This window comes from Microcaecilia unicolor, chromosome 3, assembly GCF_901765095.1.
Source record: "Microcaecilia unicolor chromosome 3, aMicUni1.1, whole genome shotgun sequence".
Lineage (NCBI taxonomy): Eukaryota > Metazoa > Chordata > Amphibia > Gymnophiona > Siphonopidae > Microcaecilia > Microcaecilia unicolor.
The window spans coordinates 193,490,613-193,514,907 of NC_044033.1; the positions used below are offsets into that span (position 1 = coordinate 193,490,613).

Sequence of the window (24,295 nt, forward strand, 5' to 3'; positions counted from 1 at the left end):
TACAGAAGCAGTGAGAAAGCTGGCAAAATGCTCCAACCTTTGATGCCAGCACTTCCACTTGAAATGAGCATGCATGGAAATGCCTACATTGGTGGCTAGAGCATCCCACTGGTTTCCTGCTGCACAGGCAGGGGCTTGGGCTGCAAATCTTTGGGTTAGCAGGGCTTAAGCATCCCTGCCAGCCATGGATCTGGTGTTACAATTGAAGGGGAGGCCCCCCCCCCCGAGGTCAAACGTCATAAGCCTAAGCCCCCTAAGAGACCCCCCCCCTTCCATGGCTATGCTACTGGTGTGTACACAAGGAGCAGGTGGTGTGACTTCAGCGCTGGGAGTACTTTTGATAGAGTTTATGTTGATCTTTGTATGAAACATGCTTCGTGTCACTTGGAAACGTGTCCTACGATATTGAAAATCATTTAACCGACTATCCGACGATACTCAGCGGAGGATAGATGGTTATCTCCTGCTGAATAGTCCCAGTTAGCGTCTGGTTATCCTCAAATATTCAATTCATACCTGGCTATTGTAAAGTGGCCACATTGGGCCACTTAAATAGTTGGTATATCTTTAGCCGGTTTCAAGATAACCGGCTATCTTCCAATGCCGCTGTAGTCGGTTAACTTAAAACCGCCTAAAAATAAACCAGATATTCAACGCTGGGCACCGGAAACAGCCTGGCATTGAATATCCGAACTGACTTAGCCGGGCTCCCTCCCACGATCTGAGTATCGGCCCTGTGGTCTATAGGCTTTTTTTTTTTTAACATGACAATTACCCTGTTGAATATACTTGATGGCTTCAGCCCTGCGATTGACGCCAAGCTTTTCCCACTGTCCTGTGTTGTCCAGGTAATGTGTAGTTATGACAGCCGGGGTCATCGATATCATGTTCTGCTCCCCACAGCCGGAAGGAACTTGAATGAGATGCTTCAGATTTGCCCCATCGATGGAGTTCTCAACCATCAGCGAGATTTGAGTTCCTGTTAACAACAGAAAATAAAGCAGACGTGGACAGATATCACCCAAAGATGGGCACCAGTCTTTTAGATGAGGAGATTATAAATACGGGGCCGGAGCTATCGTGAATACACGCATTCAGTGGTGACCCAAACTAGTGGATTAGCTTGGATTTAAATATCAATGGATAACTTATTCAGTTACTAAATGTATAATTCCTGACTCCGCTTCTTCCCCTCCCCTAATCTGGTCCATTATTATGCAGATTTAAAAGGCCTGTCATTCTCCACATCATTTCTGAAAATATTCAGATAAGCAAGTTCTAGAGTCACCACCCACCAGTAAATGCAGAACTTCCTCTGAATATCAGCGCAGCAGGAATTTATCAGATGGTTACAGATTAAATGCCAATTTAAAATAGTGGATTTTCAATAGACCCCCCCTAATTTCCTTTGGTAGATCATGGAAGTCCAGAAGAGGAAGTAGTAGTCTACACTTTAGATCATTCCAGAAAGCAGGAGCCTGCCAAAAAAAAAAAAAAACCCACCTCTATTCCTTCATTACTTCGCCTGTGTCTGGGAGCTCACAGTACTTTGAAAATCTAGACTTGAGTACTCGTCTAGATTTACAAAGTACTGTGAGCTGCCAGACTTTGGTTGCCTACTTGAAAGCAATTTTAAGCCATAACCTTGTAGTCTGCTCCCCCTCCCTTCCCCCCCCCCCCCCAGTTCCCTCTCATCTGCTCCCCCACTTACCCATTAAAGAGGGGGCAGGATCCCTCAGCCGGCACCAGCAGATAGAGGCAGCTGTGGATTGCTCCTGCCCCCGCTCAGGCCCCCTTTTGGTTGGGTGAGAAGAGGGTCTAAGGAGGGGAGACTGGTAATTAACTCATTCCAATTTATAAAAGAAATAAATGGACATTAGAAATTCTGCTGATGTTCCTTCATTTGAAATGACTCCACATCTCTACTGAAAACTGCCTTAAATCTAGCTAATTTAAGCTTATAATTGATTTCCCAAAAGTTGGGCAGCCATGTTAGTGGGTCAGCACTGAAATTCAACATTAGCTGTTTAACTGCAGACCCTAACCACAGCCCTGGGATGCTCTTTTCCCTTTGAACACCTCAATTTAAGCAATGAAAGGATCACTTAATTCCCAACATTAACCAGTTAAACCGCATGAAAATCCCCCCCCCCCCCCCCAGTCAATTTTTTTATGACCTAAGAGAAATGATCAGGAATTTGTTCTGATCTATCCTCAGATGTAACTTCTCTTACCCTGGACACTGACGATCGTCTCAGTTTCTGTTTTCGGAACAATATCTGGCAGTTTTGGTGCAGTGACCTTTTCCACCTGGACTCCATCTGAAAGGAAAGGGGGGTTTTCTGAAGTGACAGGTCTTAAGATCATCAAATTGAGAGAGAGAAAAAAAAAAAAGCCACACGTCCACTCTACGTTCATGAACGTATCAGTGAGGACAGAGCATCAAAGGAAGGAGCTACACGTTGCTGCCAATCTCACAGCAGTGAGGCCACGTGTTAAAATCTGAGAAGAGAAGAGGCGAATGAACATTCTCAGGCCCCGATAATCGCTAACAGCCAGCGATGCACAAAGGGGATCGCATGCAAATGAGCTGCACAGATCCCCCTTTTTGCTTCCTCGCTGTTTGCAAGCTGTCAAATCCATTTGACAGTTCTGATGCACTAGACCTCCCCGACCCCATACTTTTTTTTTTTTAAATTTACCCTGGTGGTCCAGTGGACCCTAACCACCCCAATCTTTTTCCCAGTAGACCACGACCTCCCCCCTCAACCCACAAACCTTTTTGTTTTTCATTTCCATGATGGTCCAGTGAACAGAACCCCTTCCCCTGGTGGTCCAATGGACCGTGACCCCCCCACCACAACCCCCGAACCTTTTAAAAACATTTTCCCTGGTAGTCCAGTGGATCGAACTCCTTTCCCTGTACATTCCCACACACACCCTCCTGTACCCAATCCCCACCCTACCCCTCCCTCTACAACAAGGTGGAGGCAGGAGCAATGGTTCCTCCCTCGGGTCCGCCAGGAACAAAATGGCATTCACCAGGCCCTGCCCAGTGCATTCTGGGATGCACTGGGTAGGGCTAAACACCATATAAGGAGTTAATTTTTCCTTATATGGTGTTTAGCCCCACCCAGTGCATCCCAGAATGCACTGAGCAGATTCTGGGCGCCACCATTTTGTTTTGGGCTGGCAGGAGGGAGGAGCTGTTGCTTCTGCCCTCCTGCCTCCACCTAAAGGTACAGGGAGGGGCAGGGTAGGGTCGGATACGGGAGGGGGGTTGTGCACGCGTAGAGGAAGGAGTTCGATCCACTAGACCACCAGGGAAAATGTTTTTTAAAGGTTCAGGGGTCGGAGGGGTTGCAGTACACTGGACTACCAGGGAAATAAAGAAAACAAGATGCAGGGTGGATGTCATGGTCCACTGAAGCACCAGGGAAATTAAAAAAATAAATTTTTTGGAGGGGGGGGGGGCGCCAGGAGGTGAGAGGTAGGAAGCACAAGCAGGCAGCCTTTATAGCTTCCTGCTTGTGCCTCTCTCCTCTCCGACAACTCCAGAGAAGCTGTAAAATTTGCTCATTAAATTAGGGCTACTCTGGAGCTGTGCATCCCGTGGAATATACGTTAGATTACGAATGAGCTCATTAGAATACATTTGCATGGGGTTCTCGGTGGCTACTAACAGCCACATTAGAGCCAAGGAAAATCCCTTTGTGCATTACTAGCTAAATAACCGCTTGCTTTAGGCTGGCTAGAACCAGCCTAAAGCAAACATCAGTAGCACCAGGGCCGTGCCTAGGGTCTCTGGCGCCCCCCTGCAGACTATCAGTGTGCGCGCCCCCCCCGGACCTGCCTGGCTCCAAGGCACGTGAAGAGCTGGGCGGTGCCAAAGAGCCGAGCGCTGCTCCCCCAAGCTGCTGTCTGGGGCGCGATGGAGAAAATGGCTGGGTTTGGCCTGAGCCTCCTCCACTCCATCCGATTCCCCGGCGCTTTAAATTTACCTCTCTCCGCCTCCGGCTCCAACGTCTGCGCAGCGTCAGTGAAAGCGCTGCCTGTCTGACGTCTCTCCACCAGACTTCCCTTCGTTTGTTCATTCCCTCTGTGTCCCGCCTTCTTCTGATGTCATTTCCTTGAAGGCGGGACACAGAGGGAACAAACGAGCGAAGGGAAGGCTGGTGGAGAGACATCAGACAGGCAGCGCTTTCACTGATGCTGTGCAGACGTCGGAAGCGGAGCGAGGTAAATTTAAAGTGCCGGGGAATTGGGGATGGAGCAGAGGAGTAAGGTTTTTTTTTAAAATACAGCTCGACGGCGCAGCGCCCTTGAAGGCAGGCGCCCCCCTGCGGCACTTACCGCGCTTACTGTGTTGGCACGGCCCTGAGTAGCACTGTAAACTTTGTGCATCTGGCCCTCAGAGAGATGGCAGCAAAAATCACAAACAGCCCAACAACTACACAACTATTCTGGACATCATTCTTCAATAATGTAACCCCGCCTTTCTGGAATCAAGTGTTACCCAAAATTCAATTACTACAAAGACTGATATACCTGAGACCAAATCTTGTTCCTCAGGAGTGATGGGAATACATTAAATAAACGAACCTTGTTCAGATGGGCAATCTGAAGGAATGTTAGGTAATTTTAGATTTAAGAATCAGAGAGATATTACATGAGTCTTTAATGGTGTGTTACAGAAGTAGATGTTAAATAAAGTAACACTGAATTGATTAGTGCAAATAGCTGTTTATTGCACTTTATGTTATACATCAAATATGTTTAAAACCCCGTTAAAGCCAGTTTAAAATGTTTAAAAAAGTTAAAAATATTAAAAAGTAGGTTAAAATGTTTTAAAATATGTTAACACTTTAAAAGTTGTTACAATGTTCACTTTTTTTCTATACTAATACTGGATCCAGTGTACATAAACTAATTTTTCTTTTAGAAATCGCAGGTATGTGTTTCTAATTAATTATCAACACCAGAATATAATTACTGTTTTTCACTGGTGTATGTTTGTTCTCAAAAGAATAGGTAACTTTTCCCTTTGTCTTAGTCTGTGTACTTGTTGAGCTCAGTTTCTTTTCTCTGTATCAGTTATGGAAAAATTAAATGTCCAGGTAAATGCCGAGTTCTTCCACTTATTTGTTTCCTGCTTTCTTGAATTACTTCTTTTTTTTACTGTCTTGAAATTCTTTCTTCAAGCTTTATTCTTCTTCTTGCACCTCTTTCTATCTTTAAATTTAAATCAATGAGAGACTACGGGATCCTTTTATTAAGATGCGCTGAAAAATGGCCTGCGGTAGTGCATGTGCATGTTTTGGACGTACGCAGAATCATTTTTCAGTGCACCTGTAAAATAAATGCCTTTTTTAAACCGAAAATGGACATGTGGTAAAATGAAAATTGGTTTGCATCCATTTTGGGTCTGAGAACTTACCGCCAGCCATTGACTTAGCAGTACGGTCTCACGCATTCAAATGCCGATTACCGCCCATGCGCCAGAAAATAAAAATATTTTCTGGCACGCGTAGTGGACGTGTGTAAAAAATTAAATTACTGCCCAGCTCACGCAGTAGCCAGGTGGTAACTTGGAACGGATGTGCATTGGACACGTGTAGACCCTTACGTAGCTTAGTAAAAGGGTCCCTTTGCTCCCTAAATGTGTGTGGTTGCTGGTGTTCCTGTCTAAACAATGATTATGACACTGTTAAGCATTAGCTAATGGAAAATAAAATATGATTTTGAAACCCTCACTGCAAAAGCCTGTCTATATACTCATTCCCTGACTCTGCAGGAGTCTCAGCAGGAATCCTCAAACATCCTCTTCCATACAACTTCTCCGCTTACAGAAAATTAGTTTCTTTTAAGAACAGGATTTTCAATAGAGAAATGTGCTGTTCACCGATTCCTCAGCATACGTTTCTCTTTTCCTTCTAAGGAAGGACGGCTACCAGCATTTATTGTTAAGAAAAGAAATTGCTGTTTGAATATCTTCTTCACTAACACTATCACCCTTGGAGGCCCGGGCCCTGAGGAATTTTGTCCCCCCTGCCCCCCCCCCTCTCGGCGGCCCTGGTAAAGCTGTGGTGGGGAGCAGAAGCCTAGCCAGGTTATGATGTCAGAGGGAGCAGACCTTTTGTTAAATAGGCATCAGTGTGAAGCTGAAGGGCTGATCCACATAGGCATCATTTTATTCAAAATGTGTTTGGGGGAGCGACTGCTCCCCTTGCACCCCACCTAGCTACGCCTCTGTTGGGGAGGGGAGGTTCCTGGGTGATGTGTTTCATGCAGGGTTTTTAAAACTGTCATTGAATTTTACAATAGAAGCACAATGTTTGAAAGAAAAATCTGGCTGCAGAAGAAGCAGGTGAAGGTGCTCAGGGCGAGAGAGCAATTTTACAGGCGGACAAGCTTCCTACCTGCCCCTTATTCATCACACTCATACTCTCAGATCTGTAATTTCAGCACTCACCTTGTCCCTTCTTCACTGGGTCCAAGACAACAGATTTGATGGTCTTTGATATTTTCATTCCTTCAGGCTAAAAGACAGAAGAACACGGTAAAGGTGAAAGGCGTGGGAGGGGAATGAACAGGAACAGTGCTGGGTGTGGATGGTGCCCTAGAACAATCCCAGAGGACCCCCACCCCCACCCCAAGACCAGGAAGGTTTTCAACAGAACCACAATGAATACGCACGAGGTAGATTTTCTCCGTCTCTACTGTATGCAAGTCTCATGCACATTCATGGTGGGTGTCTTAGAAACTGACTGGCCGGGGAACCTCTAATGCTCCAGACGAGTAATTTCCGAACCAATTAACCCAGAGAGAAATTACCCTCACTCAGACTCACTAAAGGTCCCTGAACAGTTGTTCCACACTGTTAGGAGAGATTTTAAAAAATGTTTCTGATGCTGTGATGAGGTCAGAGGGGGGAAAAGTGTGCGTACATGTGATCACGCAGTATTTAACCCCTTACTGGCCGCACAGACAAATATCAGCTGTTTTTAGCATGTGCACTTCTGCTAATTTTCAGAGAGTTGCTAAATGAAAAATTCTCTTTGAAAATTAGGGACAGAGTATGAATTGTAAACTTGCTCACACACTGCAAAACATGAGCTATTGAAATTTTGTAGTAGAAACAGACTGTTGCCCCAATATTTGATCTATTATTTATAATCTGCCATTATCCCAGGGTAAAGGTGATCATACTGTGTTTACTTTTGAGGACATTTACTGCATGCTAATTCTATAAAGGGGACCAATGTGAAGACTATTCTGTAAAGGAAAGACACCTGTTCCTTATAGAATACCTGCATAGCAGAGTATAGTTCAGGCATAAAATATTCATGCCTGAGGGACAGGTTATCAATGTGGGCTACTGTTAATCAGGTTATTTTACCAGTAACTGGTGCTATTTTAACACAGGTCCCATTTTATGCAGTGAGACCTAGTTTCTAATAAGTGGGGTTAACAGTAATATAACCCGTCTTAACTGGAGCCCACACTGATAACTTCCCCCCTTAATTAAAGAAAGAAGAAATGTGTCTAGAAACCAGAATCATTGCTCTATGTAATAAAAGTGAGCCAAGTACAGGACAATCAAGCCATTGTGACATCACTGAAGAGGTTGGCTTTCATTGGTGGAATGAGGCATTATGACATCACAATATCAGCTCTGGTTACCAGACACTGAAACTTCACACTAAAGAGGGAAGTTATCAATCTGGGCTCCCGTTGATCGGGTTATTTTACCACTAACTGGTGCTATTTTAGCATAGGTCCCATTTTATGCAGTAAGATCTATTTACTAATAACTGGGGTTAACAGTAAAATAACCTGTATTTATCACGGGTTCCCTGAGCCAGTACTTTACCTGGTCCAGCAGAAGGGGGAGACTTGAGAGAATAGGAAAGATACTGGATCACAGGTGAGGGGAGAATGGAGGGTGAGACACCAAATTTCGGGGGGGGGGGGGGGGGGGGCAATGAAAAAGTTGGCTCAGAGCACCACATTCCCCTGAGCTGGCCCTGGCAGGAGCATCTTCCATGTGCTTAAACCCCATTGAAAATTTACCCTATGTTGTACAACAGCAGCAGAAGCGTAAGCGATTAACTTTAAGATCATCATTATTAAAATTAATATAAGTAATTTACAATTTTTAAAATAAGTCTTTTAACCCTAGCATTTAATCTTCAGCAGAAAAATGTCAGATCTCCCTTCAACTCTGGGATGTTCCATGAAATATTAAGGAATCCAACACAGGGCAAGCGCTGAGGCCCATGTCTACATTTACATAATTTAGGACATTTGGCCTACTTACCACAACCTTCAGCTGTTTCCTCACACCATCCGAAAGAAGAGCACCATACACAGCAGCCTTGACCTCAATGTCGTGCAGTCCCAGCTGCAGAGGGATGATGATGAAGGGCAAAACACGGGACGATTTTGCTCTTATCTCGATTTCCTGTCTATACTTCTTTTTGGCAGTAGAAGCGCTACAGAAAGCTTCATTGTATAACAGCTCAACGCGAACCTGCGGAGGGGACAGGGGGAGATGGTATTGGTAGAGAAGAATTGTCCAGATAAAAGATCTCAAGGACGGGTGTGGAAGAATCCAAAGGAAACCAGATTTTCCTAAATTAGTTTTCATCTTTTGGTCATTGGTTTCATGCCGTGGTCTCTCGTTTTTGTGTTTGGAAGGGTTAAACAACCCATTCCCTGTTTCTCTGTCCCTCCCCACTCATGATTTTATGAACTTTCCTCACCTCCCCTCTCGGCTGTGTCTTCTCCAGGCTGAAGAGCCCTAACCCGTTTAACTTTCCAGCTCCTTGTCCCTTTTGTCACCCTTCCCTGAACCCTTTACTAGTTCTCGTACATAAACAGACTTGGAATAGGCTCAGTCCCCAGAGAGAGCAGTGGAGACATGGGATTTAGCTAACCTGGGGAGCAACGGCTGTGAACGATTTCTGAAACAAATGTCCAGAAAGGAACCTGTTTAATAAAACACCCAGAGGCAGACGCAGTAGCGCACAAATCCTTACACCAGCTCTGAGATGATGTAAACTTGTGCAAGTTCCCTGTGCACATCTGTATTTTATAAAGACGTCGCACTTGGGGATGCCACGTACAGGGTGCACGGAGGGGGTTGCTAGCTTGCAAATCATCCACTTTCCATGCAAGCATACCCCACACTTTCATAACAATTTTCCATGTGTAAAACATGCTTTAGAGAATGCTACATGAAATGGTCGTTTAAATGACATTTTCAAATTATCCTGACTTTATTCAGTCGCAGCCTGTGTGCAAATACATTTAGCTGACCTGAGTGGAGGAATTCCTGGGAGCAGAGTCAGGGAAGAGTTTGAACTTGTGCATCTACCATAGAAAACAGATGTGTAAATGAAAACGTTGTGTGTGTTACACATTGGGGTTACATGTGCGCATGCCCCTTCCACGGGGTAATCTGACAGGAAACCTCTGTACACACTTTCTCTTTTAGAAGCTGGGGTAGTGTATGCAGACAGCTCTTCCTCCTGTCCTATTACTCGCTTAATCATTTTCGGAAGCTGGTAGAGGAGGGGGAGATAGCAAAGCCTGCCCTGGATAAACGACCACTGTGTCTCCAGCGTCACACTCTGTGCCTGGCAGCAGGACGATATACCAGTGCGGACAGAAATGTTTGTTACAGACTGGACGGGTCTTTTGCCAACTATTACGCTGATCAACAGGTCAAAACTTAATACTGACATGACATCCGATTCACCAGTGGACTATACAGACTCTTAATTGTCTTCTTTCTTTCTGCAGGATTGTAAACTGCCTTGAATAGCTTTGGTGAGTTTTGTCAAGATAGAAGAGTTATTAATTAATTAAACAAACATACCTTAATCTTATCCTCGGCATAGTTGTAGAGCACAGCGCGGACTTCCACTTGTTCATTCCGGACAACCGAGTAAGGCATTCGCAGATCGATGAAAAAATCCTTCATGACTGTGATTTCATAGGGGTCGGCCACACAGATACCTACTCAGCGACAAGGGAAACATGTTTCTGTCTAGAAGCAATTCCTTCCCCCTCCCCCCTTTATCCCTCCGGTTCCTAAGTTTGTGAGTGGATCTCGTCAGCGGGAACCAAATCAATTGCGAAGGTTATTTTATAGGAAAGATTCATCCCGTCCGTTTGTCTGGTTTTCTGTCTATCTTAATTTGTTTTTTTGCTGAAAGAACTGGGAACAAACATCAGCGGACTGTCCACCCTGCCATCAGAAGAGAAGCCGGCAGTAAGATAATGCCACAGGAACCCAACCCTACAACACAAATAAAACAGAAGCCCCGGGGTGGTGCTACCTTCACTGTGCCGACAGAGACCCCAACCCCCACCAGCAAAACAGAAGAAAAGCCACAGGAGCAACAAACCACTTTGATATCTCTTGGTGAGGACCCAGGACCTAACATACATAGTAGATGACGGCAGAAAAAGACCTGCACGGTCCATCTAGTCTGCCCAACAAGATAAACTCATATGTGCTACTTCTTATGTATACCTTACCTTGATTTGTATCTGCCATTTTCAGGACACAGACCGTAGAAGTCTTGCCCAGAACTAGCCCCACCACCCAAACACCAGCCCCGCCTCCCAATCTCGGCTAAGCTTCTGAGGATCCATTCCTTCTGCACAGGATTCCTTTATGTTTATCCCACGCATGCTTGAATTCCGTTACCGGAATAGGACCCAGGACCTATCAGCAGAAAGAAAGATGCCAAGGACAGGGACAAGGAAAGGAAGAAAAAGGGGATAGAATGGGGGCACCTGCCAATGGATGGACTATAGTGTGGGCGAACAGCACAGTAGACCCCGGGACTGAGGGGTGGAGGTGGGAGGTCTGGGTTGAGGGGCTGCCATGTGATGCAAGCCGCTGGTTCCTGGGAAGCATCTGGGTCCATGGTAGCAAGAAGGGAAACAAGGACAAGTCGCCTGGCTACCCCCCCCCCCCCCCCCCCACGCTGACTCTCCTCCAACTTGACCCCACTCCTAACCTTTGCGCTGGCTGGGGCTTATGTCCAATGACTATAGTTGACCTCCGGAGGAGAGAGGACAAGGATGGAGAGTTCCCTCCTCTCCCAGGAAGAACCATGACTGCTTACTGTCACCTGCCCAGGTGTTCTGGATGCCCCATCCCAGGTGCCAATATCCACACAGCCATCCTTCCTCTCCCCTCCCCCATAGCCCTCTTTCACATACCCCCTCCCCAGCTTTTCTTACAAAGACCTCTTTTACTCAGCTGCACATCAATCTCCCCAAGTCCCTCTGCAGCCCAGTCCCAAACTCTTCGGACCAGAAGCAGGAGGAAATGACAGCACCTTGAACCACGCCCTCAACCTCCTCCACCATCATGGACCTGACTAACGCTTTGAACAATGTGGGACTGCCCGCTGCTCTCTGACCAGTGGTTGATTCCTGGGCACAGCCTGAGACATCCCTGCTTATTCTGTCTTACTGGCCTGCCCCATAAGCACAGGAGAAGGGAAATTGGCCAGTGAAGAGGGAAGAGCCATTCAGTCACTGCTTCTGACTGGATTTGACTTCTCGTCTCCTACTGCAATTTCTGAATGGTCATCTGCAGGACAACGACGTCAGACTCAGTCCGAAACTGGAAGGGATGCAGGCAGGCAGTTTTCAATAGCACGAGGATGGAAGAACTTCTTAAAACAAGACCTTGGCTGGGCTGGCGGGGGTTGGGGGCCAGCTGAAGTAATACTTTTAAAGGCACCGGACCGGAGGAAGCGGACCTCGGCGGGGGTAGGTGACGGTGGTAGGCGGGGGAGGGTTCACGGCGGTAGGAGAGGGTTCACGGCGGTAGGGGGGCGGCGGCCGGGGGGGCTATAATGTGCCCCGTCACTCTAGCCCCTGCCCCCCCTACCGCCGAACCTCAGATACGCCCCTGCTATTCACAGACAAAAACTTTGCTCACCTTTATTTTCTGAGAGGCTCACAGCTAGCACCTCCCACGTGGTAATTGAATCCTTCAGGAAAACATTCAGGGTTTTAGTGGAAAGTCTAAATGGAATAAGAGACATGATCTTTACAATGTTCTCACAGAAAAGAAAGCTGAATGCGGACACATAAGTACATAAGTATTGCCACACTGGGACAGACCAAAGGTCCATCAAGCCCAGCATCCTGTTTCCAACAGTAGGCAATCCAGGTCACAAGTACCTGGCAAGATCCCAGAAAAGCTCAATACATTTTATGCTGCTTATCCCAGAAATATGCAGTGGATTTTCCCCGTCCATTTTAATAATGGTCTATGGACTTTTCCTTTAGGAAGCAGTCCAGACCTTTTTTTAAACCCCGCCAAGGTAACCGCCTTTACCACATTCTCTGGCAACGAAATCCAGAGTTTAATTACACGTTGAGTGAAGAAAAATTTTCTCTGATTCATATTAAATTTACTACTTTGTAGCTTCATCGACACAGAGCGTGAACGTGCGTTCTCACCCATCCTTATCTGGTGCATCGATCAGATGCTCCACCCTCCAGAACCAGCTCTCTGGAAACTCAGTTCGGGACATGATATCTTGTTCTGGTAAGTAACTTTCATCAATGTCACCTGAGGAGAAGAAACCAAAGATGCAGCAGTTCGAACCTGGCTTTTCTTTTGTCCGTCTTCCCTCAGCGACGGACCCTGCGTTACTTACTTCTTCCTAACACAGTATGGCTGCGTTTCATTTCACTGCGCAATTTTTCAATGTAGGTACAGCAGTCCAGGAAAGCAGCGATGCACGCGGCAGTGTTATGGATGTATTTGGAGCGTTTCTCACAGCTATAACCCATCATGTTCTCATTCATCCCGTCTTCGCAGCATTTCCTGTCTGTGTCCTTGTATGTCATGGCTGGAAGTGAAAATCGGATGGGTCTGTTAGAGCTTTCAGATCATTTGTACACGGGAAGAGCGCTCATTCTGTACCAGGCGTTAACAAGGTTACCTTTTATTTACAGAGTTAAACTTTCTGAATAGTTTCCTGGCCCAGAACCTGAGCAGAAAACAAAAGAGGAACAAAGAGTATACAAACCAAAGCAAGCAGACAAGGGACCTTGAGGACTGGGACAGCGAATGAAAATTATTCCCCAAAAAATGACTCGACACAGGCCCTGTTTTGACAAGAGTCCACCTGCGCCAGGGGTCAAAAACGTCCTGAGTTTCTTGTATGTTGCAGAATAATAGATTAGGCTTGACAATACTCAGTGGCGATCCTAGCCGACATGACACCCGGGGCAGAACGCCAATGCGCCCCCCCCAGGTGCAGCGCGGCGCCCCCCCCCCCCCCCCCGGCGAAATGACACCCCCCCTGGGTGCATGCTGCTGGAGGGGGTGCCGCGGCGCGCGCCTGTCAGCTGAGTTCGCTAACTTCGCTGCAGCTCCCTCTGCCCCGGCCGGAACAGGAAGTAACCTGTTCCGGGGCAGAGGGAGCTGCAGCGAAGTTAGCGAACTCAGCGAACTCAGCTGACAGGCGCGCACCGCGGCACCCCCCTCCAGTGGCGTGCACCCGGGGCGGACCGCCCCCACCTTGGTACACCACTGACAATACTGGCAATTTTTCTATAAGTGTCTACACAATCGCAGAGGAAAACAATACAATCTTGGTACTTGACAAACTGGAAAATGCCATTGGTAAAAAGTTATCACCAAAATAGATAGAATCAGTGCTGAGAGGTTCTATTTTGGCGTTGTTTTTCTCTGTGAATGTGTGGACGCTTACAGAAAAACTGCTAGTATTGTCAGGCATTATCTATTATTCTGCATTTTAGACAGAACGTAGAAATCAGAAATGATACTTTGAGGTTAGGCCGTGATAGCTTTCGGTGATATTTGTAGAAACGCATCCGTTGACGTCAAACCTTTACTAAATTGGATGCAGGACGGCATGTGTGTGGCAGAATGTGCAATGGGAGCAGCCATTTTACAAATACACGTGGGAAAACCCGCAAAGAGGAAACTGGACTACTTACGTGTGTCATACAGTGCTTCAGAACTTCCATACGTTTCACACGGTGTTACAACTTACACATGGAAAGGAGTGTTTCAGAACTTCCATATGTGTAACACGGTGTTTTAGAACTTAACATACATGTAACAAGGTGTTAGAACTTACACATGGAAAGGAGTGTTTCAGAATCTTCCATCAGAGGGGTATATAAATCCTAACAGGAGACACATCATCACCGATATGTATTCACATTTCAAAACAATAGCTGTATCAAGGTCCGTCTCCATAAGAGTTCTCATATAATGCCACTTCTAAAACATTTACACTTGCACACACACACACAGCTCTACCATAGAAAAAGTAAACATTCATGCATTAGTAATGCAAGAGTTATACACACACAGAAACACACAGCCTTACCACTGAACAGGTAAACTTCAGGCACACACATTGCAAGCTATCAATTGCTCTGTCTGTTTCACTTGAACATTCACCTTTATTGGCCTTTGCTTCCATAAGCTGAACTGAGCGTCGCTTGCGTTTCGCTGCTTGTGGACATGATGGATCTGGAGAGGAAGGACAATAAATTTTTATGTGAGAGGAAAGTCACTGGCTTGGAGATAGATCTGGCTCTGAGTCATACTGACATACTCTCTCTCATGGAAATCTCAGTGTACACATGTTATGGGCATCAGAGCATCCTCGTGCACTCACTCCCTCTTTGCAAGGAATCTCAGTGTCTAGGTGTTATGTGCATCAGAGCGGCCTCGTGCACTCACTCCCTCTTTGCCAGGAATCTCAGTGTCTTAGGTGTTATGTGCATCGGAGCGTCCTCGTGCACTCATTCCCTCTTTGCCAGGAATCTCAGCATCTTAGGTGTTATGTGCATCAGAGCGTCCTCATGCACTCACTCCCTCTTTGCCAGGAATCTCAGTGTCTTAGGTGTTATGTGCATCAGAGCGTCCTCGTGCACTCATTCCCTCTTTGCTAGGTATCTCAGGCTGTACGTGTAATATGATCTGTGGATCCTGATGCACACTATTTCTTTTTGCTAGTAATCACAGTATGTACGTGTTTATGTGCATCTGAGCATCCTCGTGCACACATTCAATCTTTGCTAGGAATCACAGTGTGTATGTATTTATGTGGAACTGAGCATCCTTGTGTATGCATTCTCTGTGTATGTGTCACCATGTATCCGAGCATCCTCGAGCATGCACTCTGTGTCACCATGTATCTGATCATCCTCAAGTATGCACTGTGTATGTCACCATGTATCTGAGCATCCTCTTGCATGCACTCTCTGAGCTAAGCATCTCCATGTGTATGTGTCACCATGTATCGGTGTCCTCGTGCATACACTCCCTTTGCTAAGAATCTCAGTGTGTATGTGTCACCATGTATCTGAGCATCCTCGTGCATGCACTATCTGTGTATGTGTCACCATGTATCTGAGCATCCTCGTGTATGCACTCTCTATGTGTCACCATGTATCTGAGCATCCTCGTGCATGTACTCTCTGTGTATGCGTCACCATGTATCTGTGTCCTCGTGCATACACTCCCTTTGCTAGGAATCTCAGTGTGTATATGTCACCATGTATCTGTGCATCCTCGTGTATGCACTCTCTATGTGTCACCATGTATCTGAGCATCCTCGTGCATGTACTCTCTGTGTATGCGTCACCATGTATCTGTGTCCTCGTGCATACACTCCCTTTGCTAGGAATCTCAGTGTGTACATGTTATTTCATCAGTGGACCCTCATGCACATACTCATATGAGAAAATACTATCTGCAGTGATGTTTGTATCTTAGGTGAAAGATACATCACATAGAGGCATATTTTCAAAGCACTTTGGGAGGCTAAGTTCCATTGGTTTCTATGGAACTTTGGGAGGCTAAGTGCTTTGAAAATGAGCCTGATAGTGGATTGTATTTGTTTATAATCTATGTGTAGTGTATAATTTGTAATGTGAATTTTTATGTATGTAAACTTGGAATCCACCTAGAACAGTGGATAGTGTGGAATTAGTTAGTATTTTAGCTATCGTACCTGATCTCTGGGGTGTTGAAATCTGAAAATTAGTTTCCAGGGCAAGTCCAGCATCAGTAAACACCCCAATATTGTTCATGCCACTGCCAGGTGTGCAGCCAATGTCATTCTTCTCCACAGTATCCCAGACCTGTGAAGAAAGCTTGGAGTTCAAATCCAGCCTTAGCTTCATCTCGTGCCCCATTCTAGTGTATGATAATTGCTCTCCCATAGCTCTATTCACACCAGTCCTTGAGTAAGTGCTAAATTACCAGGGCAGCACCATCTCAGTAAATTTGCAAAGACATTCACGGGAATCTCTGAAACAGCAGCCAGTATTCATATAAGAAGGGTGCATTTGTTACTGTGTAAAATCAGACCCTTAGAGGCTCAAATGAGATTTGTGGGGATCTCTGAATTCGTGGCCAGTTTTCATATAGTGATGGTATATTTGTTACCTGATATAATCAGGTCCTTACAGGTTATAATTAGATTTGTGAAACCTCTGAAACAGTGTCCGATTTTCCATATAATGTTGGTACACTTGTTACAATGTAAAATGAGACCCTTCGAGGCTGTATGAGATTCATGGGGATCTCTTTATCTGTGACCAGTTTTCATATAATGTGGGTACATATTGTTACTGGGCCTTCAGACTGTGGTGCTGATGAGCAAGACCTCAGACATGCAGAACAGAGTGTTAACACAAGGACAGTCCACGTGCACTCTCTTGTGATGAGCAAGACCCCAGATAGTGGAGTAGCCTAATAGTTAGTGCAGCAAGCTTTGATCCTGGCAACCTTTTCTAGAGTCACTGTTCCCACTAAGCTGAACGCGAGTCCTCCACCTACACTCCTGCCACTTGGGGGCACATTTTCAACGAGGGACAGGCAAGCTCTCTCTGTTGGACTCTAGGTAACCTACCTGTCTCTAAAGATTGAAAACTCAATATTGAAGCAATGCCGTTGAAGGACCCCCACTCAGCTTAGAGGGAACAGTGGTTAGATTCCCACTGCAGCTCTTGTGACCTTGGGCAAGTCACTTAAACCCTCCATTGCCCCAGGTACAAAACTCAGATTGTGTGCCCTCTAGGGACAGAGAAAGTACCTGCATATAACGTGTACAGCGCTGCGTACGTCTAGTAGCACTATAGAAATTATTAGTAGTGCCGTATCAAAATAAGAGACAAGTGGTAGCCATTTTTCCCTATATGAAGCAAAACGAGAAGATTTCTTTGCAAGGTGTGAGTCAAATTTGTAAATCTGGAGCACTAAGTTCCACCATTCCTGGTAGGTAGCCTGATGTAAAGACTTCCAATGGGAGAAGATTACCTTCAATGCTAAAGAAACCATGGTGCTAACAAGAGCCCCTTCACTATGAGTCAGCAGACTCTTATAAGTACTAAATTTGATGTATTTTATGGCATATGCATGCTTTATACTTTGATTAAACCTCGTGGACCTACCTCCCAGAAACACCACAAGATCATCCCGCGAATTTCTCAACCTGCACTTCCCCAGCTGTAAAGGACTAAAATACAAGCTGATGCATGCCACTACCTTCTCTTACTCGAGCACGCAGTTATGGAATGCACTACCTACAGACCTGAAAACAATCAACAAAATAACTATCTTTCGCAAATCTCTGAAGACATACTTCTTCAGCAAAGCCTACAATGAGAACCGATAACCTCACTAATTCACCTCGCCAACCCACTCAGTTATGAAAATCCACCTCTATAACTACCCTAATCACTCCCTTCCTTCTTCTCTCGTCCCTACTTAATCTCTGCACAATACTAACTGTATCTGATATCTTGGAATGACGTTGTTAACAAAATTATGTAAGCCACATTGAGCCTGCAAATAGGTGGGAAAATGTGGGATACAAATGCAATAAATAATAATAATAAATCTGTATCCTCCAGCCCCCTCCCCTTTCCCTCTTTCCTCCCTCTCTCTTTTTTCCACTTAATTTGATTCTAGATATAGATTGCTACTTCTTAAATGTGAGCTCCAGTGTTGCCATACTTTGTAAAATATTGCTTGTTGTTATGTCGTGAGCTCTTGCTTATATTTGTATTGAAAACCAATAAAAGAAATTAATTTATAAGCTGCAAAAAAAAAAATTAGTAGTGGATATGTGACAAGGACAGTCCACTCAAGTCCCGCAGTCTTATGACGAGCAAGACTCCAGTTACGCAGAACACAAGGACAGTTGGGGTTAGCGCACCTTGCTTTGAGAGATTTTATGCTTCTTATTTAGAACGTAGACTCCTTTATCCACAGCCACAAAACCAACCCGGGCTTTGTGATCCCCTTTCACTTTCAGCTTCATGGACATGCCCGGTTCGTGGATCCTGTCATCTCTCTCAGATGCCCCAGTGACCACCAGCTGTCGGGAAGAACGTTGAACAATTAGCTGTCCATTCTGTAGGTAAATGTTTAAGACTGAAGAGGAAAATATGGAAATATGATTCTCTTGCTTAGATTTTAACCCTAAATCAGGGTTTTCATGCAAAAACCACTGCAGATCTATGGTACAAGTTTATGATATGACTCTGCAGAGGTAAATATTTGATTACAAAATAACTTGGTTTTGTGTATCACCTTGGTTCACTCAGAAATTTGATTCTGTATAGGGTGTCTAGCTTGGAAAACAGACCACAAACTCAGGACATTCAAAATGTGCCCTGTATTTTACAAAAGACTCACTGAACACGGCCTTTTGTAAAATACATATAAAGACCACGAGAAGATGAGTTGAGTTGTCTACTGATAGCCTGGTCTGGCTATTATAATGGAGTACATTGTCATGTTAAAAGTTCTTTATGTACCTGATTATGTATGTTTCCTTGTAACCTGCCCTGAATAAGGGCAGAATATACATTTTAGTAAGCAAAATTAAGTGAAGTGAAATGAAATGAAATGATGTATTTGGTGGCACTACAGAAAGAATAACTGGTTTACTAGACACATGTTCAGAAAACAGCAGCATCACACAGAGCTTTGTATGTGCAAGATTCAAAACCACACGTCTAGGAGGAGACGAACTGCAAACTCACATTTGTTTGCTTTTTGAGCTGGCTCTGAACACCAGCAAAGGGAGCACGACTGGCTCCTGAATCCCCCTCCAAACCCTGTGTCCAAATGAGCAGTTAAGTTCTGACTGGGCAACTTTTTTAAGATTAACACATTAGAATTGCAAAATAGGAAACACAAACAATATACTTTTAAGATCACGTCTCCTTCAAATCTATGTGTGATGCCTCTCCTCAATGCCGTCACTTGTACACTCAGGCCACTTTACACGTGTAAAGCTTCCAAATGCTGTCACATGTATGTGCCGGACACATTACACGTGTAAAGATTCCAAATGCCGTCACATTTATGCGCTGGCCACTTCATACATGTAAAGCTTCCAAACTCTGTCACCTGTATGCTGAGGCAACTTTACACGTGTAAAGCTTCTAAAATCACCTCCCAGATGTAATACAAAACCACCCTGCAAGCATGCAGCATCCAAAGCCTACATGTGGCCACTGGTGAAAAAGTTCATGGCTGCTGCACACTGGCCAATTGTACAGGTCCCCTGGGGTACAAGAAAAATGTAAAATTACCAAGGAAATATTCCCGAGTTTGGGGCCACCTTGAGTAAATGCTTGCGAGAGCACCGCTGTACCTCGAAAGAGCCTGGTTATGGAATGGAGCAGCAGCCAGAGGGTTAGAGCAGTGGGAAGCCAGGGTTCAAATCCTTGTATTACCTCAGGTACAAAAATATTGGAAGCACCCCAGGGGCAGGAAAACGCCCTCTGCACATGAATGTAACTCATCTTGAAAATCACGAATAAGTGCGAGTTACTTCGATATCCCTTTGCCACCTTACCGTTCCCATGCAGGTATCCTTCACGTCCACCCAGATCGAGTCTGCCACGATCTCCTTCACACCAGCATTTTCCACATAGTAATAAGCCACGATACGGAAGGATGGGATGAAATCTGGAGTAATGCTCAGGGTCATTGTGACGGGATTCTGTCCAGCCTGTCTGGGCTGTCTGCCGGTTTTAATAATCTTGCCTTTGTTCAGTATCTAAGCAAATGAAATGCAACATGTTGAGAGCTACCCAGGGTATGTGTGTGTTCAGCAGAAATCACGTGTGTCATCACTCAGATATGGATCACTTGTGACCTACGATGCTAGCAGTCACCAGGACATTCTTCCCAAGGCGAGTGTCATAGATCCAGCTGCTGATTTGTCCCTGCTGTGCCTTACCTGTGACTGTAGTAATTATGGAGCCGTTACATCCCGTGTCACGCCATGAAGTGTCCTTACCAGATAGGTGAAGTATGTGATCCTGTTCTGGATGCTCTGGTCATTGCTTCGCAGATGGAAGTTAACCGGCAGGTTTCTTCCAGGCTTCAGCTCTGTAGATGTCACCCCAATGTGGAGGTAATTCTTGGAGGCGGTTTGCGTCGCATATGGTTGCGCAATCATGGAGGCTACAGCTTGGCGTTGTGCTGATAAGTTAGGCGATGTCGTTTGAACCTGAAACACAGCAGAAAACAACCACATAGGATCATCTGCTCTGCCCAGCTTTGAATAGATAAGCATATGAAATCCCGTATGTATCCCAACACCAGGCCTTCACCTGAACTTTCATCCCCGCTCTAACAATCTGTTAATTAAAATCACACAACAGGAACACGGCATTTAGAGTGAACCTTCACTCAGTCCATGGTGACCCCTTTCAGGGAATTCCTATCTCGGTATCGCTCGCCAGGCTGTCTTAGAAATCGATTCTCATAATTAAGGAAATTGATGAAGTAGCTTTTGGAGTTAGCTGTAATTTCACATTTCCTGCTTTGCCAAAAATAATCTTCATGAGGGTGGAGTCAAACTCTTTAGTAAAAATGTAAAAACTGCGCTGGTGAGTGCGATGGAAGGAGCACAGGTAAACATTCAGCTTGTTGCCGTCTGTGTGGTTTAAACGCTGGCCACCACAGGCTCTTTTAAACCGGGTATAAGCAGGGCATCAGCATTTATCAGGTGCCAGCAAGTACGAGGCTGACAAAGCCAGAATAACCTTTGTACTATCCTCACTTCAGCTGGTCAGCCGTCCGGTTAGAGTTCTGAAAATCACCAGTAACGGGATAAATGCCGGATCCTCCCAGACTCCAACCCTGGACTGATCGGACAGTACTGAGGTGTCAGGCTGGATCTTCATTGGTATCGTTCAGTTAAGCGCAGCTGGGTATTTGGGTTTGCCCTGGTCAGGGTGGTTTAACCAGGCAGAGGTCTCTCCTGTTCAGTTAAATCCTTTAGAATATTTATAAAGGGGGGAGGGGTCTTTTTCAAGAATTTGGTATGAATCTGTCAGCTGCTAGGTGTGCAACTTACAGCAGTTTGGAAAGGGAGGTTATGCGCAATCGGTCACCTGAAAATTGTCTCAGGATGAATCACCTGATCAAAGTTACATCTGGCTCTTTTGTGCGAGGCGTTTTGGCAAAGTAAAATTTCAAACACAGGCTTCCAGATTCAGGGAAGGTACGTATTCGTATATAACCCCAATCCTGCCCCGGAATGCCTCTCTGCTCTGGGCATAATTCTGTCCAGAAAGGCATCCGTCTGGTCTTGCATAATACAGGCATGAAGTGAATTTTCAAAGCACTTAGACTTACAAAGTTGCACAGTAACCTATGGAGCTTTGTATTTCTAAGTGCTTTGAAAATGAGCCCCAAATTCTCTCACATAAACTTATGCTTACTCCAAAGAGTGTAAATGTGTTGCTTCTAATAATGTATAAAATATACAGGTACATCGCAACTTCAGCTCTGTACCATGTAACCTACACCCCCAAGATCACCTACATGCATGTAGCAGGCTGCCAAAATTTTTTTTTCCTCATTTGGGGCCTCTGCTCCAGAAAAGTGCCAATAAAATCTGAATTATAAGTTCTGTTTTATGTAATCACTAGTAAAAAAGGCCCGTTTCTTAACGCAATGAAATGGGCGCTAGCAATGTAATGAGTTCCTGCCATTAATGTTTCCACGGTTGTAGTCTGAATATAATTGTTGTTTACATGTGTAAGATTTCTTTATATACAATATTTTTGTGTAAACTGTGTTACAATGTGGTAAAAGTTTTCCTTGTTCAGGCCCTTCAATCAGTTTAACAATCACATCAGAAGAGCTCCTTACTCGTGAGAATGCAACATCAGTTGCCCATGTGAGAGACTGAGAGTGACAGTGTGTTTTACAGACAGTGTAAGAGAGAGATACACGGAGTGATTGAGTGAGTGTGTGTGTGTGATGTGTGTGAGTGACAAAGTGCTTAAATGTTTGTGTGCACTTGCCTCCACTGATGTTCGTACCTCCCTGTATATGATTGTTTGTTAGAGATTCAATCCACTCCACTTCCCTCCTTCAAGTTCCGTTCTGTCTGATTGGTTCTTCGTTCCTGTGACGTCGCGTTTGTTTGCTTGGCAACTATGCAGCATTCTGCTTCCTCGACGTGAGGGCGGGGACAGTGAGAGCCAATGAAACGCTGAACTATAGACTTACGAACCCTACACTGCCACAGAGTCAGCTTCAGAATGTTGGAGGTGCTTTTTATTATATAGGACTAGTAAAACAGGCCCGTTTCTGACACAAATGAAACAGGCGCTAGCAAGGTTTTCCTCGGAGTGTGTATGTTTGAAAGAGAGAGAGAGAGTGTGTGTGTGAGAGAGAAAGTGTGTGTGTGAGATGAGTGTGTGTGTGTGTCATCTAATAAAACAGCAGTGAGCTGAGAACAAGGGAAGCTGGGGTTCAAATCCACTAACACTCCTTGGGATCTTTGGTAAGTCATTTAACCCTCCACTGCCTCAAGTACAGACTTAGCTTTCTGCATTGGTCCCAATCACAGGCCTAACTGTGTGGTTACTGCAGGTAACAGAATTCAAACACGCGTGGGATAAACATAAAGGAATCCTGTTCAGAAGGAATGAATCCTAAGGAGCTTAGCCGAGATTGGGTGGCAGAGCCGGTGGCGGGAGGCGGGGATAGTGCTGGGCAGACTTATACGGTCTGTGCCCTGAAGAGGACAGGTACAAATCAAAGTAGGGTATACACAAAAAGTAGCACATATGAGTTTATCTTGTTGGGCAGACTGGATGGACCATGCAGGTCTTTTTCTGCCGTCATTTACTATGTTACTATGTGTGTGTGTGTGTGTGTGTGAGTGAGAGAGAATGAGTGAGAGACAGAGTGTATGTGTATGTATGTGTGAGAGTGAGTGTGTGTGAGAGAGTGTGTATGAGAGACAGTGTCTCTTCATGTTCTAGTGTAAAGCGCTGCGTACATCCGGTAGCACTATAGAAATGATAAGTAGTAGTAATAGTAGTAGCAGTGTGTGAGAGAGAGTGTATGTGAGAGACAGTGTGTGTGTGTGTGTGTGTGGGGCTCCAAGTTCCATGACCCCCTCCTTCCCTCCCTCCCTCTCCTCCCTCCGAGTTCCAGGCCCCCCTTCCGTCCGAGGTGCAGGCCCCCCTCCCTCCCCCCCCTCCGAGTTCTTGGCCCCCCTTCCCTCCCCTCTGAGTTCCATGCCCCCCTGCCTCTCCTCCCCAGCGTGTTCCATGCCCCCCTTTCCTCAGAGTGTGTATGTTTGAGAGAGAGTGTGTGGGTGAGAGATGGAGTGTGTATGAGAGACTGAGTGAGAGAGCGACAGAGTGTGTGTGTGAGTCTGTGTGTGAGAGAGAGTGTGTGAGCGAGAGTGTGTGTGAGAGACAGAGAGTGAGTGAGTGAGTGTGTGTGTGTGTGTGTGTGTGAGTGAGAGAAAGTGAAGCCTTCAAGCCTTGAAGCATTCATGCGCTCTGTAAGGCTCCATCTCCTCAATTGACGACACGTAGTTCCGGAACGTTGCAGGAATGCTTCAAGGCTTGAAGGCTTCACTTTCTCGGCTTCAGAATGTTGAAGGTGCATTTTATTATATAGGATAGGATGATGCTCTCCCGCCCCTCTGGCACAGACAGCTAAAGACTGAAGCTACAGCTACAAGATGGTCCATGTTGGGGAAAGGACCTGAAAAGTGGAAGCAGTGGAGCTGGTCAGTGCTGACAGCCTAAGTGACAGGAGCTAAAAGCTCATCCAGGGCTCTGTCCACTAATCTGTTTAATAAGGGAACAGCAGCTCTGGGGAACAGAAACCAGAGCACAGAGGTCCTGAGCTTAATCACTGGCCAAATGGCTACCACAACTGATAGATGAGACTGAAGCATCTGACCAGCAAAGGAGGCTA

At 45.5% G+C, this 24,295-nt stretch overlaps 1 protein-coding gene across 1 annotated transcript in view; it reads right to left on the bottom strand.

Annotated features, from left to right (window-relative positions):
- Positions 1-24,295, bottom strand: part of C3 (complement C3) — a 102,458-nt gene that overhangs the window by 45,116 nt on the left and 33,047 nt on the right. Inside the window, exons 12-24 of the mRNA XM_030196876.1 lie at positions 20,355-20,567; positions 19,908-20,111; positions 18,255-18,416; positions 16,044-16,173; positions 14,483-14,554; positions 12,699-12,893; positions 12,499-12,610; positions 11,972-12,057; positions 9,884-10,023; positions 8,321-8,533; positions 6,473-6,539; positions 2,235-2,321; positions 776-979 (exon numbers count right to left, since the gene is read on the bottom strand). Of these exons, the coding sequence (XP_030052736.1) occupies positions 776-979; positions 2,235-2,321; positions 6,473-6,539; positions 8,321-8,533; positions 9,884-10,023; positions 11,972-12,057; positions 12,499-12,610; positions 12,699-12,893; positions 14,483-14,554; positions 16,044-16,173; positions 18,255-18,416; positions 19,908-20,111; positions 20,355-20,567 (1,885 nt within the window). The remainder of the gene's footprint in view (positions 1-775; positions 980-2,234; positions 2,322-6,472; positions 6,540-8,320; positions 8,534-9,883; positions 10,024-11,971; positions 12,058-12,498; positions 12,611-12,698; positions 12,894-14,482; positions 14,555-16,043; positions 16,174-18,254; positions 18,417-19,907; positions 20,112-20,354; positions 20,568-24,295) is intronic.